Raw genomic sequence first — 17672 nt, 5'->3', positions numbered from 1 at the left:
ATGAAAGATTTAGATACAGCAAATCCACACAAAATGTCAGTGACTGTTTCTATGTCACTTCTACAGACTGCTTAAATACTGTAGAACCAAGCCGTTCTAACTGTACAATGCTCCAGCACCGGCCATAGAGGAACACAGAGGTATAAAATAAACTAACAGCATAGATTTTTGCAGATAACTGATAGTTCCAAAAAGCAACTATCAGCACCAATTAATCAGTAAAACCGAAATATCAGTCTACCTCTAGAACAAAGTCATATGGGTTTGGAACGACATGAGGGTGTGTAAATGATAGAATTGTAATTTTTTGGTGAACTATTCATTGAACAACATTTTTAATATGTTTGATTGTCATGACTGTACAGCCATCTTCATTTTCATACTGTCATTCATATGTTCATATGATTCTTCTGCCCCGTGTATGAGAGAGCTGTTAAATGAAGCGGTAACAAACACTGTGAACTATATGTTGTAGATGGAATGAAAAATGTGGCTAATGCAAAAAAGATTTCCAAGAAAGGTGCCCATTTCCATTTTTTCATATGCACTTTACTAAGAATAGGTTGTGTGGAGAACTTGAAGAGACATGAGGAGAACTCTTTATAAACACACATACAATATTTTACACATATCAGCAAAATAGACTCTGCTTAAAGAGAGCGGTGCCATACACAAACAGTATGCAGAGAGCCAACACAGAGAGAGGAAGAGGGGAGGACAGGCAAGGGGAGGAAGGGCATGCAGGACATTTAAACGCCAAGGCTGAAGGCAGCAACATCATCATCTTTGCTTTATCACTATGGTGTCAATGTCTGTGTAACCAGTCTTAAATTTTCAGAGAATGTGCAACCCCGTCTTTATTTCCCAGCTAATCTCTTGGCAGCTGAGAGCAACCATGTGAATGAAGTAGTCATACTCTAATCTAAATACTCAGATGTTATAAAGTGGAGTCTAAAACAATGGGTATAATTTGACAATCCTGAATATGTTTAGCTTGGCATGTTTAATGCAGGTGGGTGTTTGAAAAATAAGTAAACTTGGCAAATCCTGATCTTTTGCCTCCCAACTGTAACAAAAACACACTCACACAAATCTTCCCACATCTTCCAATGTCTCTGTTTTACTTTCCACTCAGAGTTATTCCAAATAAGAATAGGGAGGGAGCTACAAAACTGTAATCTAAAAAAAAGGAAAAAATATATCTACATGTGTGTAAAAGATGCAGAAATTCGAGGAAATCCATTTGTTAAAAAAGGAAATATAAAAAAGGGAATAAAACAAAGACAAACTAAAAAGCAGGTGTCTCCAAAAGCTTCATGCAGCAGAAATGTGTCAAACTAGGCTTGGCAGTCTCAGTGAATGTGCTACCCACAAACCTTTGCTCCATGACACATCACATCAGCTTCTTTTAAACAAACTCTGATGAGATGTTCATCAGCAGACAAACTGTGATCGATTCCATGACTATGACAGCTCTTTAGACAAAATGAATCGCACATATATATGTTTCTATGCCTTTAAGGAGCATTATTTTATCTGCTTAGGATACCAGGTATGTAACAAAAACCTAACACGCAGAACAAAGAGAAGATCTGTCTTATCTTACACTTATCTAGTGTTAAACTGCACTATATGAGGCTGGACACTTTGAATTTAGAATATTATTCAAGTAGACTTAATGTTTTGTAACCTTTGTTGGGTGTGTAAAACAACTGCATTCTGTGTTCTACATGTGCTGTACCAGACCACTGGTCTGCATTCAATGGAAATGTGATCTTCATGCTAGAAAATACAGAGACTGACTCTTCACTGTCTGCGACCTCCGGATATGACAGTCGCATTTCGCCCACTAGTGACAATCAATATTAAATTTTAATTGGCTCGTTATGGATAATATTTGTTACGAGGGAGAAGACATAAGCAGATCGCGATGTAAGAGCATTGGCATGCTCCGGTGTGCAGCACAATGTTCACCAAAACTGTCCAAAAGCTGAAATTTCTACTTGTTATAGGATGACAACACATCCTTTTCCCCATTTAAAAAGACAGATGGGTATTTCTAAATCGCCTAAAATGCCCAGGATTTGCCTGTTTTTATTTTGAAGTGCTCTCTTTGGTCCTAGATACATGTCATAGATTCTGTTTGTATTAGCAATTAAAAAACATTTAACCTCCTGAGACCTGAGCGTGATTGCTGTGTACACATATGTGGATGGTGGGACTAAGTTGTGAAATTTTTTATAATACCAAGCTATATAAAGTTAGATTTTTCAAATCAAATTGTTTATTATGTTTCCAGGAGTGTTGGTTATTCATGTTTTTGAGACGTTACAGACATTACATCAGAAATTAGCATAAATAATTCTTATTCAAAGTAATGGCCAGCATCATCCAATCACTGCCAACCATGTTAAAATAAAATGAATCTACGTACTAATTACCTGAATCTATGTACTGATTACCAGATGGTCCTCGTCTGTGCGCAATGTCGGCGCATGCGCCGGCCATTGACTATACTTAAAGAGTATCACAATGCAGCTGAAGTGTGCATGCGTCAAACGTGTGCGTGTTTGCTCACGGTCAGAAAAGTATACTCACAAAGGCAACGCGGTCGGTCGGGCGCAATCCGATCTAGAACGTGCAAAAACGAAGTATACCTGGGTCTTTAACCTCCAGTGTGCTGTCTGTCTGCACTGGTCTCAGAACAGAATGCACCTTAATTTCAATACTAACACCGTAAACATCCTCTGAAAGCAACATTTTCCAGCTTTTGGATGCATCCATTGATTATCAATGTGATAATGCACAATGAATATAGGATATTTTAAGGAAAATTAGCCTATAGTCCACGTATGTGGTCATTGTGTTTAACAGCATGCCGTTTTGCGATAAATCGATATACAATTTTAAATGGCATATGGGATGAAACTGGAGACTCTTTTGACTCAAACAGGTTTTAATGTAAAAACTGAATGAGGTTTCTTACTAGATGTAGTTTTGTTGCCGTTTCTCCCAAAGACAAATTCAGCTGAGATCGGTGCCATGTTGTTTTGTCACATGACGAGGTGCGCTGAAATTTTAACCCTTTAATGACAGCCTAGAGTCTCCTGAACGGAGATCAGTCAGTTTAAATTCAATTAAATTATGCATTGCCTATAGCGAAGCCAAAACGTAATGTCCACGCATGTGGACGCGGGTCTCAAGATGTTAAACCTAGAGTATCAGTTTAATTTTAACCATCTTGGCTTCGCTTGTTTCCCTCCATCTCTGTGCACCCACTGTGTGTGTGTGATAGAGAGGGAGAGAGAGAAAGAGAGCAAAAATGCACTCTCAGGCAAGAGACCGTGAGAAAAAGGCACTTTTTAATGAAAACATTTAGGCAAAACAAGTAACTCAGATTGAACACTTCGATGTTCGCAAGAAATATGTCTGAAAATGTCTGTTTGTATCTTCCGTCTTTCTGTTAACTTTTTTACATTCAGCTGATCTGTTCGCCATTAAAGTTAGTTAGTGGTATACTGTTTAATATAGATATACAAAACTCGCTCTGGCTTTCAAGAAACAATCAAAATTTAAATAAATAATAATTACATGTGTAGGACGTTTGCATTGTAGGGATGTACAGGCAGATGTCAGATATAAAATCGGTGATTGAATGTCTAATGTTTCCTCAATGAAATAAGAAGATTTTCTAATAAGTCAATAGGCACACTGGAATGTTTGGGCGTAGCAATATTGCGGTGCAGTGGCTTCAGTGTTATGACGTCACTTCCATTGTAAGTAAATACTGTAACCACGATTTTTGCTTTTTTTTAAATAAACGAGAGACTAGTCAAAAATATATTTGGTGGTAATAAACATTATGCTACAAATGCTGTTGATTGAGCTTAACTTGTATTGAACCAGGGACATTCCTTTAAGCTGGTTTTAGCTAGATTTTCCAGTAGGCCTAGATGCATATTTTAGATGTTCCCTTGTTATAGATGTTGGTTTTTATGACAGAAAAGTAGTAGGAACAAGTCACAAATGGCATAAATGCAGTTTTGATAAATAAAGGCCCTTTTCTCAGACTACTGGAGGGGCATCAAGTTTTTGACAACAATTATTTGACTGTAGACTGCAAAGCCTATCAAAAATGTATTGCTACCATTTTTGATTGTTTGGATATTAAAACATATACAGAACATAAAAGTATTGTTACTGCAGCATCCTCTTGAAAAATACAGCAAGTCAAGTAAAATAAATAAATAAACTAATAGAAAAATAATAAGAGTAGTAGTAATATTTGTAATAATAATAATAGTTTGCATCAGCGTGGGAAGCAGCTCAGCCTTCGTGTTTAAACGCGTTCTCACCTGGTATGACAGAAATAGTTTTGAGAGCTCGTAGAACCCTGAAGGTTCTCAGGGCTGACACATTCCCGAGGTCCACAAATTCTGTTACATATCTGCAACAAGGGAGGATCACACACAAAACACCATGACACAACACACACACAACACCACCACGACACGTACGGCACACCACTACCACCAGCACCACCACTGAACTGGGAGGAAGACATCACGCAAAGCCTGTCTAATGGGAGAAGAGAGAGAGAAACGAACGGAGGAGGAAGGAAAAGACAGGAGCGTGAAGAGAAAGACAGTGAACGGCGCTCTCTGTTGGCCCTGATGGATGCTGGACTCACCTGGAATCACAGCAACAGTTTTCAAAGCCCTCAGCACCCTGAATGTGCGCAGAGCTGACACATTGCCTAGGTTTACAAACTCTGTAATATACCTGCAGAATGGATCGCAATAGATCACAGTTACCATAGACAGAGAAGGAGGGAGGGAGAGAAAAACAGAGCAGTAAGAGAAGAGGAAGGGATGAGAAGAGAAGGGATACAGGAGGACAGAGCAGTAAGGGAAAAAGAGGGTTTATGAAAAAGAAAGTTAACTAAATTCTTAACACAAAATAAATTATATTAAAGCAATGTTCTGTGTTCAAAACAAGTGGCGTGCTGTCGATTACAGCAGACAATAATTGTGACTCATCCTTTAGTTTGTAAAATCACACACAATTCATGTTTACGGTAATGCACTTACAATGGATGTCTATGGGCAATTGATTCTGGAGGGTTTTAAAGCAGAAGCCTGAGCTTGTATTTTTGTCAAAGCACTTTTTTAATTCTTCCATACATAAAATTATTTTGGTCTTTTTAGTGGGACTGCTTTTCTAGGTGGATGAACTGGTTATGTGTTACAGACATAATTTGTGTGGAGGGGATTTATCTCTATCTAAACAATCCTTTTCAAGTATCCTTGCTCTGATCATGCATAACTTTACACAGACAAGGTTGATAACCAAATGTTAACACATAAGATTTAAGACATGTGGCTATTCTTTCAAAACAACGTGTATTTTAACATTTGCCCTGGTGTAATGCCTTGCCCCATAGACTTATAAAAGGTGGCACTTGATGGTATCCATAGAGCTTGACTTGTATTGAACCTGGAACATTACTTTAATGTCAAAGTAAATACAATAAAATATGAATGATATTATTGGCAAAAAGAGAATCTCACAACATGTGTCATACAGAATTTATAACATACAATTAAAAACATACATTTTACACCTAGACAACACATAAAACACTTTCTCTCCTGACTTGCCCATTCCAAGCAAATAAGCTTGTTGAGAAGGAGTCTGGGAAACTGAATGCACAGTATTTCTAATTTTACCATTGCATAATGTAACTTTTTGGGGGGGCAAAGAATGTCATTAAAATATTTTAGAAGAAGGATAATTAGATAAAAAGGAAACATCTGTCCTACAGGAATGGCGAAATGCAGATAGGGAGAGAGAAGGAGTGATGGACAGATGAAGTAAGGTTTAAAAAAAAGAGTTATGATACACAGACATACAGATGAGCACAGACACTGTCATCTTTGAGCGTTGAACTTCCATCCACCACCTATTAGAGGTGGGACAAAATACACACACATTCCTCTGTGCAAGCTTGACATCGGGGCTCAAAGTTCATCCTGTGACCTCTATAGAACACAACTGAGAATCGTGGCAAACAAATTGTGGCCAATGAGCTCTGCAGCAACACACGACACACTTGAGTGAGTCTCTGTACACTCTCAAAACTACTGAATATTTTGCATTAAACTTATATATTGTTACTATACCAAAAATCATCTTTAAATCAATAGTCTTAAATTTTCCAATTGTTTTTATTTCAATTATATTATTCGCAGTGCTTCTGCAATAAGATTGTTGTTTATTCCCTCATGAAAGATGTTATGTAGAGTCTTGTACCTTAGTCTTTTTGACTGATTTCAAATACTTTTTTTGCTTCAAATCAAAGTCAGTAATGCTGTGATAAACAGCTTTTTTTTTAAATCCTAATAGAAAAAAAACTTCCAGAACAAAAACAGCTGAATAAATGGGAAGGTACTGGTGCACTCTATAGAGGTCATGTTGTTGATTTATCATTTCATTTCAGACTGTTCCCAATATTGAAGAAATGTCACATTCATTAAACTTAGAAAGATTGATTCAATCCTTAGACATCCTTTCTTGTTTTGCTACTAATTGCACCAGTAAGTAAACAGTTAACTACAATTCATAAATTGCAGTGAAAACATTCTAAAACTAAAACATGTCAATGCTGCACACAAGAGTGGTATGTAACTGTAATCACTGCATGCAGAAACTGATGTTAGTGTAGATATATGTTTGAATTTTAGCAGGATTATACTTACGCCATAGAGATGACCATGAAATCCAGCCAGTTCCAGGGGTCTCTGAGAAAGGTGAAACCGTCTATACAAAAACCTCGAGCCACAATCTTTGTGAGGGACTCAAAAGTGTAGATTCCTGTGAAGGTGTATCTGAAAGAAAAAAAATATGAGTGCATGTGTGTAAGTACAGTGAGTGCTTGTGTGTCTGCCAGGGGGTCACCTTCACCTTAATACTGAGCTCCTTGACTTTCATCATTGCTACCACTTGTATAAATAACCTGGTGGTTGACCATGTCATGACTATGTTTTTAAGGATCTCCTTGTAAATGAAAAAATCTCTAAGCATCAATAGAGTCCTCCATTAACATAAGTTTACCCTCGTTACCCCAACATCAACCTAATAATTCCTTGGACTGATGGCCAGATTTCCAAGTGAAGCTCTCTTTGTCATTAGCATTGGTTCCTACAGTAGCTAGTCAATAGCTCTTCGCTCCACCAACATTGAAAATCCTGCTACTATGTACTTACAATCATTTTGAGCCAAGGACTCTCTCTTTCTTACACTTTCACCTGAATACTCTTTGATCTTAATTATTGCTACAACCTGTGATAAATATCCTGTCTGGTTGTGTACCTACAGTTGTTGTACATAAAACTTCATTTTGCATTCGATTCGTTTGCAAGGTCTTATTGGTTATGTATTATATTATAACACTTTCTTATTCTTTGCCCAGCCTGTTCACGTTTTTAACCATTGCTTTTATTAAATCTCTGAATATGAAACACAAATAACTTTAGAGTCAGGGTTATATTATATTTAAGGTTGCGCAAGAAATTATGGAAAGCCAAATTATCTTTTAATGAATTATGAGCATTACTCGTCATAATTGCAGAGCTCTCTAATTGACTTTTTACTAGTAAGAATTTCAATTACAGAGCTCTCTAATTAAATATTTACTAGTAAGAATTCCAATTAGAGAGCTCTATAATTAAATTTTTACTAGTAAGAAATCCAATTAGAGAGCTCTAATTTAATTTTTACTAGTAAGAATTTCAATTACAGAGCTCTCTAATTGGAATTCTTACTAGTAAAAATTAAATTAGAGCTCTCTAATTCCATTACAGTGCTCTGCAATTACATTCTTACTAATAAGAATGCAATTATAGAGCTCTGTAAATGGAATTCTTCCTAGTAAGAATGTAATTGCAGAGCTCTTTAATTGCAATTCTTACTAGTAGCTCTGTAATTCAATTATAGAGCTCTGCAATTACATTCTTACTAGTAACAAAATGAATTATGAATATACAGTATATGATTATATATTATTATATATGATATTATATCATATGTTATTATACATTTACTAAAAGATTACAATCATTACAAATTCTGTTATAAAAAAATATTTTTGTCCTGTATTTCGTACATCAGGCACAACTTGTGAATGTAGGAAAAACAATGCTAGGGTAAATGAAAAAATTACAGTACTGTGCAAAATATTTGGGCACATGTGAAAAATGTTGCATAGTGAGGATGTCTTCAAACATAATGACATAAATAGTTTTCATTTATCACTTAATGTCATACAAAGTCCAGTAAACATAAAAAAAGCTAAATCAATATTTGGTGTGACCAACTTTGCCTTTAAAACAGCACCAATTCTCCTAGGTACACCTGGACACAGTTTTTCTTGGTTGTTGGCAGATAGGATGTTCCAAGCTTCTTGGAGAATTTGCCACAGTTCTTCTATCTATTTAGGCTGTCTCAATTGCTTTTGTCACTTTATGTAATCTCAGACTGGCATGATGTTCAGTAGGGGGTTTTGTGGGGGCCATGACATCTATTTGCAAAAGTAATGTTTGGGAGTCTAACATTTATATTTCCTTTTGACACACTAAAGCTGAAGATATAAATAACCATCTTAATCTTCAATGCTTTTGTGAAACATCTTACGTGCCTAAGACTATTGCACAGTACTGTATATGCAGAAAAACATTTTATTCCATTTTCAAAGGAAGAAAAAATTTGTTATCCTCCTTTATGATTCATAAAAAATACATTAAAACTACTTGTCTTTCTACTGTTTTGCATGTACACCTCTGTACTCTTTGCAAACTTTCACAAAATCTACACATTTACATTTGAAACATTTTGATTAAAAAAAAAAGAATTTTTATCATTTTCGGAAACAAAATCCTTAAGTGTCTGACTGGCAGGTTTCTAAAAACTATATTGCAGATGCTGCAGACCGCAGTGGGTCGCGTGAGTTTCTGACATGTGAAAAACATCTTTGAACTTTTTTCAAGAGTATACAGAGGTGAATATATATAGTTCATTCATATAAAATATTATCATTCAATAACAAAGCATATTTGTGCTTTCATCTCGATATTCTCTATAATCTTGACACTATGTGAATGCAATCATTATGTTTGCTAAATAAGTTTGTAAAAATATTTCATGCTAATATCTTACCATGTCACACATGGCCTTTATTTTGAAATGTAGCCTACCTCAGGTGGGATTTGGAATGGGAAATGGGTGTAATTGCCTCTAATTTGCATCAAATGAATACAAGTTCTTACTAGTAAGAATGCAATTGTAGAGCTCTGTAACTGAAATTCTTACTAGTGATAGTTGAATGAGAGAGCTCTGTAATAAAAATTTTACTAGCAAGAATAAAATTGCAGAGCTCTTTAATTGGAATTGTTACTAATGATAAGGCAATTGCAGAGCTCTGTAATTCAATTATAGAGCTCTGCAAATGCATTCTTACTAGTAACAATGTCATTACAGAGCTTTGTCATTATAATTCTTACTACTAAAAAATCTATTGTAGATCTCTTTAATTGGAGTTTTTACTAGTAAAATGCCATTGTAGAGCTCTGTAAATCAATCAATTGCATTCTTACTAGTAACAATGTCATTACAGAGCTCTGTAATTGGAATTCTTACTGGCAGAAAATATATTGTAGAGCTCTCTAATTGAAATATTACTAGTACAAATAAAATTACAACGAGTAACGCTGGATGCATTAAAAGCAAAATTGGCTTGCCATAAGAAATTATGAACATTTGAATAGAATAGAATAGAATAGAATAAGGTCCCAATATATATTAGGTGTCTTTAACTATGTACTAGCATTAAAATACGTAAAATACAATGAATTTATTGTGTAACAACATGTTGTTCTGCAAAATTCTCACAAGATTCACATTTGCTGCAACTGAGGTTGAGGTACGGGAGTAGGGAAAGTGTTAGGGTTAGGGTTTAGTGTAAGAATTGGGGTAGGGTTAGGTTTAGGGTATATGGTTAACAGTGTAACTACAGATGTAATTAAATGCAGGTACTTTAAATGTAAGTAAAATGCAGCAACACATATGTAAGTAAGTCATAAGTACATTGTATCAAATCATTAAGTACATAGTAACTAAAGACACTTAATATAAAGTGGGTCCTAGAATAGAATAGAATAAAATAGAACAGATTACTTACTCTACTTGTTTGGACCATTCTGGAGGATTGCTGAATGTCATGAATACGCAATTTGTCAAAATGGTACACATGATGATCATGCTGAAAACTGTAAGAAGTAGTTAAGGAAATCCAGCAGGGTGAAATCTCATGTAATGCATGACAATATGTCTGATGTCATAAATATGGATCAGATATCAAAACTATGGCACATCCATTTCTAGCTAAAAGTGATGAACATAATGACAACAATACAAAAAGTTTAGAAATTCATACACTTTTGGAGCAAACTCCAAAACAGTTGAACTCTTTCTCTCAGCAAAATGTAATCAAAAAGTCTGTTAAATCATGTACTGTGATACAGAATATGTGATACCTAGTACATGATTTGTACACATAATTGTAGGGCCTGTTATTCAAAATATTCTCCATTATCAAATATTTTGCCTATTTTAAATATGATTTCAGCTACCAATAGGAGAGTAGTACTCTTGGTTTAACATGTTTACAATGTATGAAATCCACAGTATTTTGCAGCTGTCCTCCAAAATTACCATAAAATGCAAAACAAATCAAAACAAATGTCATGCACAGACAAACAAAGCACAGATTAGACAGAAATTTCAATCATAATAACATGGACAATACTTGGTGCATTGAAAAGGATATGAGTGTATCAAAATTTTAATTGCTATTCGCCTCAGTAGGTTAAAAGGACTAATAATATATAACGAGGGTGTGGCACTGAAACGGAAGATCGTTTTCCCTTTGTTAAGCACTATAAAGGTCTGGGGAGAAAAGAAGAAAAAGAGGAAAGGGAGATAAGTCAGTCTGCATGGAGTGAGTCATTCACAGACAAAAAAGACCAACATGAGTAATGGCAAAAACAAACATGCATAAAAGATTAACATCACAAGAAGTTTGACATTATCCAAAAGTTACAGTTTCTGGTACATTGAACATAACCTATTACATTTCTGAATACATCGCCATTGCATTCTTTTTGGTCAAGAATTTTTATAATTTTTTATTTTACCTAAAACAAATTAGGTACATGAGTCATAACATGTATATTGCCTTATGATAAAAAATCAGCAAGGGAATTATTTACGCAAACGGATCTAAGACAACCGCAATGAGCTCTGGCAAAGAGATGGGCCTCTTACAGGAACTCAGACTGTAATACTAACGCTAACCGCTAACACTGCGATCCATCAGAAGCAGAAGTGCTGACTCCAGATAGTGTGTGGGACAGCGAAAGAGAGAGAGAGAGACAGAGAGGGAGGGGAGTGAAGAAGGTGGGTCAAAAGCCCTCCATAGCTCTGACACATCATAAGGAAAACAGAGACTCCAGGACCACATGCTTACCATTACAATCTAGTCCTCATCATTTGAACCACCAGGTCTCCCTGCTGGAAAAAAAAAACAGCTTAAACAGCCTAAGCTGGTTTGCTTGTCTTCAGCTGGTAAGATATCTGGTCTCCCAGCCTGACCAGCTTACAAGTAGGCTACCCCAAACCCTTCTAAAATCAGCTAACCAGACTGAGAGGCTAGCTAAGACCAGCAAATGATCTAAGGTTGATTTTAGCTATTTTTTATTAAAAAAACAAATTAGCAGGGTCAATGTGCACAAACATACACATATATTTAAAGGCATAGTTCACCCAAAAATGAAAATTCTCTCAGCATTTACTCACCCTCATGCCATTCCAGATGTGTATGACTTTCTTTCTTCTGCTGAACACAAACAAAGATGCTTAGAAGAGTATTTCAGCTCTGTACGTGCTCACAATGCAAGTGAATGTGTACCAACATTTTGAAGCTCCAAAAGGACATAAAGGCAGCATAAAAGTTATCCATATGCCTCCAGTGGTTAAATCCATATATTCAGAAGCTATATGATAAGCGTGGGTGAGAAACAGATCAATATTTAAGTCATTTTTTACTATAAATATTCAATTTCACTTTCACTTTCATCTTCTTTTGTTTTTGGCGATTCGCATTCTTCGTGCATATTGCCACCTACTGTGCAGGAAGGAGAATGTATGGTAAAAAAGGACTTAAATGTTGATCTGTTTCTCAGCCACACCTATCATATCGCTTCAAAAGATTTAGATTTAACCACTGGAGTCATATGGATTACTTTTATGCTGCCTTTATGTGCATTTTGGAGGTTCAACATTTTGGTACCCATTCAGAGGACGTACCGAGCTGAAATATTTTTCTAAAAATCTTTGTCTGTGTTCAGCAGCAGAAGAAAAAACAATACACATCTGGGATGGCATGAGGGTGAGTATATGGTGAGAGAATTTTAATTTTTGACATTATCCCTTTAATGTCAATGCTTATATAGGCTACAGCCCTGGGATACAAACACAGAACACTCAGGTAGACCCTCTACCACGAAGCATTAATGACACCAATACAATACACACACACTCACTCAAGGAAACACCTCAGAGACGAGCAGATGAGAATCTTTTAGATTAAAAATAGACAGCTGTCTAAAGGAGGACAAAATTTGTGCCCTTACCTCAGAGTTCCCCTCTTTTTCTATTTCTATTTCATGTCCACTATCCATCTGTCACTCTGCTTTTATCATTTCCATGTGCAATACTACAACATGTACATAACAAAATCATAAATTAAAAGATGCATATGCTAGACAAAATAGATTGTGTCCTTCATCTAAAGACAGCTGTCATTTTAAGCTGCAGAATCCCAAAGATTATCACACTAGCAAAAGCTGAGAACAGCCCAGAAGGCTCCATGTGTTACTGAATACAGAGCACTGGTTTCCCCAGAGTCTCCCTCTCTCTCACACACACACATACACACACTCTGTGACAGACTGTGGGCTTCCTCCACTGGCAGGAGCTCCCACACTCACAATGCTGCACTGTTTGCTGAGGACATACACTATATTGCCAAAAGTATTCGCTCACCCATCCAAATAATTGAATTCAGGTGTTCCAATCACTTCCATGGCCACAGGTGTATAAAATGAAGCACCTAGGCATGCAGACTGCTTCTAAAAACATTTGTGAAAGAATGGGCCGCTCTCAGGAGCTCAGTGAATTCCAGCGTGGTACTGTGATAGGATGCCACCTGTGCAACAAGTCCAGTCGTGAAATTTCCTCGCTACTAAATATTCCACAGTCAACTGTCAGTGGGATTATAACAAAGTGGAAGCGATTGGGAATGACAGCAACTCAGCCACGATGTGGTAGGCCACGTAAAATGACAGAGCGGTGTCAGCGGATGCTGAGGCGCATAGTGCACAGAGGTCGCCAACTTTCTGCAGAGTCAATCGCTACAGACCTCCAAAGTTCATGTGGCCTTCAGATTAGCTCAAGAACAGTGCGTAGAGAGCTTCATGGAATGGGTTTCCATGGCCGAGCAGCTGCATCCAAGCAATATATCACCAAGTGCAATGCAAAGTGTCGGATGCAGTGGTGTAAAGCACACCACCACTGGACTCTAGAGCAGTGGAGACGCGTTCTCTGGAGTGACGAATCACGCTTCTCCATCTGGCAGTCTGATGGACGAGTCTGGGTTTGGCGGTTGCCAGGAGAACAGTACTTGTCTGACTGCATTGTGCCAACTGTGAAGTTTGGTGGAGGGGGGATTATGGTGTGGGGTTGTTTTTCAGGAGCTGGGCTTGGCCCCTTAGTTCCAGTGAAAGGAACTCTGAATGCTTCAGCATACCAAGAGATTTTGGACAATTACATGCTCCTAACTTTGTGGGAACAGTTTGGGGATGGCCCCTTCCTGTTCCAACATGACTGCGTACCAGTGCACAAAGCAAGGTCCATAAAGACATGGATGAGCGAGTTTGGTGTGGAAGAACTTGACTGGCCTGCACAGAGTCCTGACCTCAACCCGATAGAGCACCTTTGGGATGAATTAGAGCGAAGACTGCGAGCCAGGCCTTCTCGTCCAACATCAGTGTCTGACCTCACAAATGCGCTTCTGGAAGAATGGTCAAAAATTCCCATAAACACACTCCTAAACCTTGTGGAAAGCCTTCCCAGAAGAGTTGAAGCTGTTATAGCTGCAAAGGGTGGGCCGACGTCATATTAAACCCTATGGATTAAGAATGGGATGTCACTGAAATTCATATGCGTCTAAAGGCAGATGAGCGAATACTTTTGGCAATATAGTGTAGCTGCAGCTCACTCTAATGCTCATAATATCCTGCCCTAAATATCCAGCAGCCCTTTCTAATCTTTCCTAAATCTTTATCTTAATAAGGATTATGTTTACTGGATGACATTCACTTTCATCATCGTGAAATCACAAGGCTAAAATAAGTAGTTCACTTTAAGATGCACTTTGCAATTGCCGAAACTGCAGTCGTCTTGGACTTATGACACCAATTGGCAAGGATGCAGCATCATGCAAGAGCTAAAGTTTTCAGCTATAATGCCATTGTAGAAATGTGCTGTCCGCAGTCAACCATGATTAATGTATTCAATTAGCTAGTAGTATTCAACTGGTCATGTGATCTCAACATGTCGGCCTCCATGAGGTAACCTGCTCCAAGCAAAATAAAACAGATTTTATTAGCCTGCGGATTTGACAGGAGTCTACATCTCATGTGAGAATGTAATGTTAATGTAAGTACTTTTATAAAATTATAAGCTTCACATTTCTGCCTTTAAACCTTCTAAAAATGGGCCCCATTTACTTCCATTGTAAGTGCCTCACTGTAACCTTGATTTCTGCTTTTTTTAAAGAAAAGGAGGATGAGCCAAATAAATGTATGTGGTTATCAACATTATGCAACACAAAAGTATTTTATCAATTCAAATCCCCTGGAAATAGAGCTCAGCAGTGCCCACCCACTTTTCAGCCATTTTGAAACGATATTTTAAGTTAGATTTTATTATAAAATATTCAGATATTTACAAATAATAAGAGTATAGGGAGACCGACTTAATTGTGTCATTCACAGTGTGTCATGATAGTGCGGTTGCTGCAGTGCTTGTTTGCCATGACTCCCAGATTGGTGGATCTCTCTGACTGTGTAGTAAACCAGGAATTTATTTAATTTTTTTAAGCTGAAATTATGTGGACTGATAACTTTAACAGCAGCATATGCCATCGATTAACAACTTCAGAGCTCATGGTAGGTCTCAATTCCCACATGGAAAAAATTATTTTATAACTTTTACTTCTGGAACCAGACTGTTGCGCTCTAAAACCTGTGACAAGCCAACCGGATTTCATGAAAATTTGTACATAATTTACAAGTTGGCTATTTCGTACGATCTCGCACGATTTTGTTCGCATAAACTTGTACGACTTCATCACGTGCAAATTCCCGGATGTCTAATGCAGAAGTAAGCGTGAGTTCCGTGCACGAGGTGTTAAAGACATGCTTATTAATATTATGCCTTTACCCAAACCCCTTATCTAAACTTGACCAATCAGTAGAGTGCGTAAACATGATAGGAAGCTGTTGTGTGTGACAGAAGCAAGTAATTGTCACATATTAGATCAAAGCAATGTCCAGCGATGTCATTGGCTGTAGTGAAAGTTGTAGGAATTCAAACAGTCGCAGAGTGCAGTCGCACAATACCATACGAATTAGCCAAATTTAGAAAGTCGTACGAATCCTGACGATTTCGCTGTGAGAGTGTGTTGCACAAGCACATGGTTTCTATCTTAATTTCTCAGTAAGTGTCTAGCAATTCAGGAAAACCAATGTAGTCCCAAATTTGACCTTGACCCTTTGTCCTTGTGTCAGCTGAAAGACTCAAGCAATGACCTGTAAATGTTAGTGATCAACATTGTGTTCCCCTCAGGAATATCATGACTCTGAAGGATTGTACTTTTGCAGAGGGTAATGTGGATACATATGAGCAAAATAATGTTGTTTGAACAAAAACATGCTACAAAAACATAGAACACAAAGCTCACATATAATCATACCCTTCCATAAACACTTGCACAAACACACAATGCAGCTTATTGTTCTTTCCTTATCAAAGCATAAGTGATATGCTGCAAAGCTACTGAAAATGTCATCATCTACAGAGAAGAGAGCCAGAGAGACATGAAGATGTGGAAAAGGGCTGAGGGAACTGCGGAGGAGGAGGAGGATGAGGGATGGGGGTTTAATAGTGGTAAAACTGGAAACAGCATTACTGTTGCACTTAACTCCAAGTACATCCGATCTACTCTACGTCACGGAATGCACTTACTCTAAGCCTTAAATGAACAACAGTTTTCTTTCCACATTCACTTGCATATGCTAACTGACACAACCTTATCTACCTACCTACCTACCTACTATCGATCTCTCTGTCTGTCTGTCTGTCTGTCTATCTATCTATCTAAACAACTCTCCTTAAGTGCTGTCTGCAGAGGTCAAACTGTGGCAGACAGCTGATACAATGACTGCTATCAGAAAACTGCAAGCATGCACACATTCAGTATGAGCCATCTTAACTGACTAGGCAGATCGGACACATCCCATATCTCTTAAATACATACATACAATCATATGAGACTTTCTGCTGGTTTATACACCCATGACATAAATGGTTCTTTCACCCTACTACTCGAGGGACCAGTAGAACCGCAACTCTGCACTTCTCCACTTCCTCCTCCCATTCCTCTCCTCTCTCTATTCACTCTAACCCTTCTACACAACGCAAGAGTGGTAACATAAGCTACTGAATCACAAAAGCACCCTGCTTCCAAGACGGAGTGGAGAGGGGACCAGAGAGGATGAAAAAGGAAAAGAGGGCAGAGGATGGGCGGATGTTGTATGGTGCAGGATGGCAGCGATGGTCATTCCTCTGGATAGAAGAATGGACAAAGTGTACATCTGCAAGATTAGAAGATACACAAGACCAATATACTGTTTCTCTGTTTCTACAACTTTTCTCTCTTTAAAAATCCCCCCAACTCCCACTCTATTACACATGCCACAATGTGCTCAGTTATGTCAGACACACCTCTAGTGAGAGTGACAACAGGGATGTGCTGATGTGGGTACACCACTCTTTTACTCATACACACACACATGCACAAAATACATTGATGCTGAAGGTCATTTAAGAAGAAACTGAAAAAGAAAACATAACAGAAAGGAATTGGGATGTGACAGGGTTATGTCTTGTCTTATAGAACCATTATAAAAAATATACAGACACTGACCGTACAAAAATTTTGTAAAGTATTTGTGTAGGGTTCACTCCACTTCATAATTTATATTTTCTTGGCGATCTCCACATTAAACTGCAGAATCACCTTTGAGCAGATCCAATAGAGGAAAGCTACAAAATGCTCTCATATACTCTCTCTGTCCCTCGACAAGTAATAAGAATAACTTAAATATACATTAGTGCACTTTACAATAAGGTTGTATTTGTTAACATTAATTAGAAAAATATTCCAGGCTCAATACATGTTAAGCTCAAATTAACAACAATTCGGCAATGGGGCA

General features: G+C 37.4%; 1 protein-coding gene across 1 annotated transcript in view; it reads right to left on the bottom strand.

Annotated features, from left to right (window-relative positions):
- Positions 1 to 17672, bottom strand: part of LOC127446133 (sodium channel protein type 8 subunit alpha-like) — an 89276-nt gene that overhangs the window by 62871 nt on the left and 8733 nt on the right. The window contains exons 3-6 of the mRNA XM_051706809.1: positions 10883 to 11001; positions 10235 to 10324; positions 6759 to 6887; positions 4691 to 4782 (exon numbers count right to left, since the gene is read on the bottom strand). Of these exons, the coding sequence (XP_051562769.1) occupies positions 4691 to 4782; positions 6759 to 6887; positions 10235 to 10324; positions 10883 to 11001 (430 nt within the window). The remainder of the gene's footprint in view (positions 1 to 4690; positions 4783 to 6758; positions 6888 to 10234; positions 10325 to 10882; positions 11002 to 17672) is intronic.

This window comes from Myxocyprinus asiaticus, chromosome 9 (assembly GCF_019703515.2).
Source record: "Myxocyprinus asiaticus isolate MX2 ecotype Aquarium Trade chromosome 9, UBuf_Myxa_2, whole genome shotgun sequence".
NCBI lineage: Eukaryota > Metazoa > Chordata > Actinopteri > Cypriniformes > Catostomidae > Myxocyprinus > Myxocyprinus asiaticus.
This window is presented reverse-complemented; position numbering and strand designations above follow the sequence as displayed.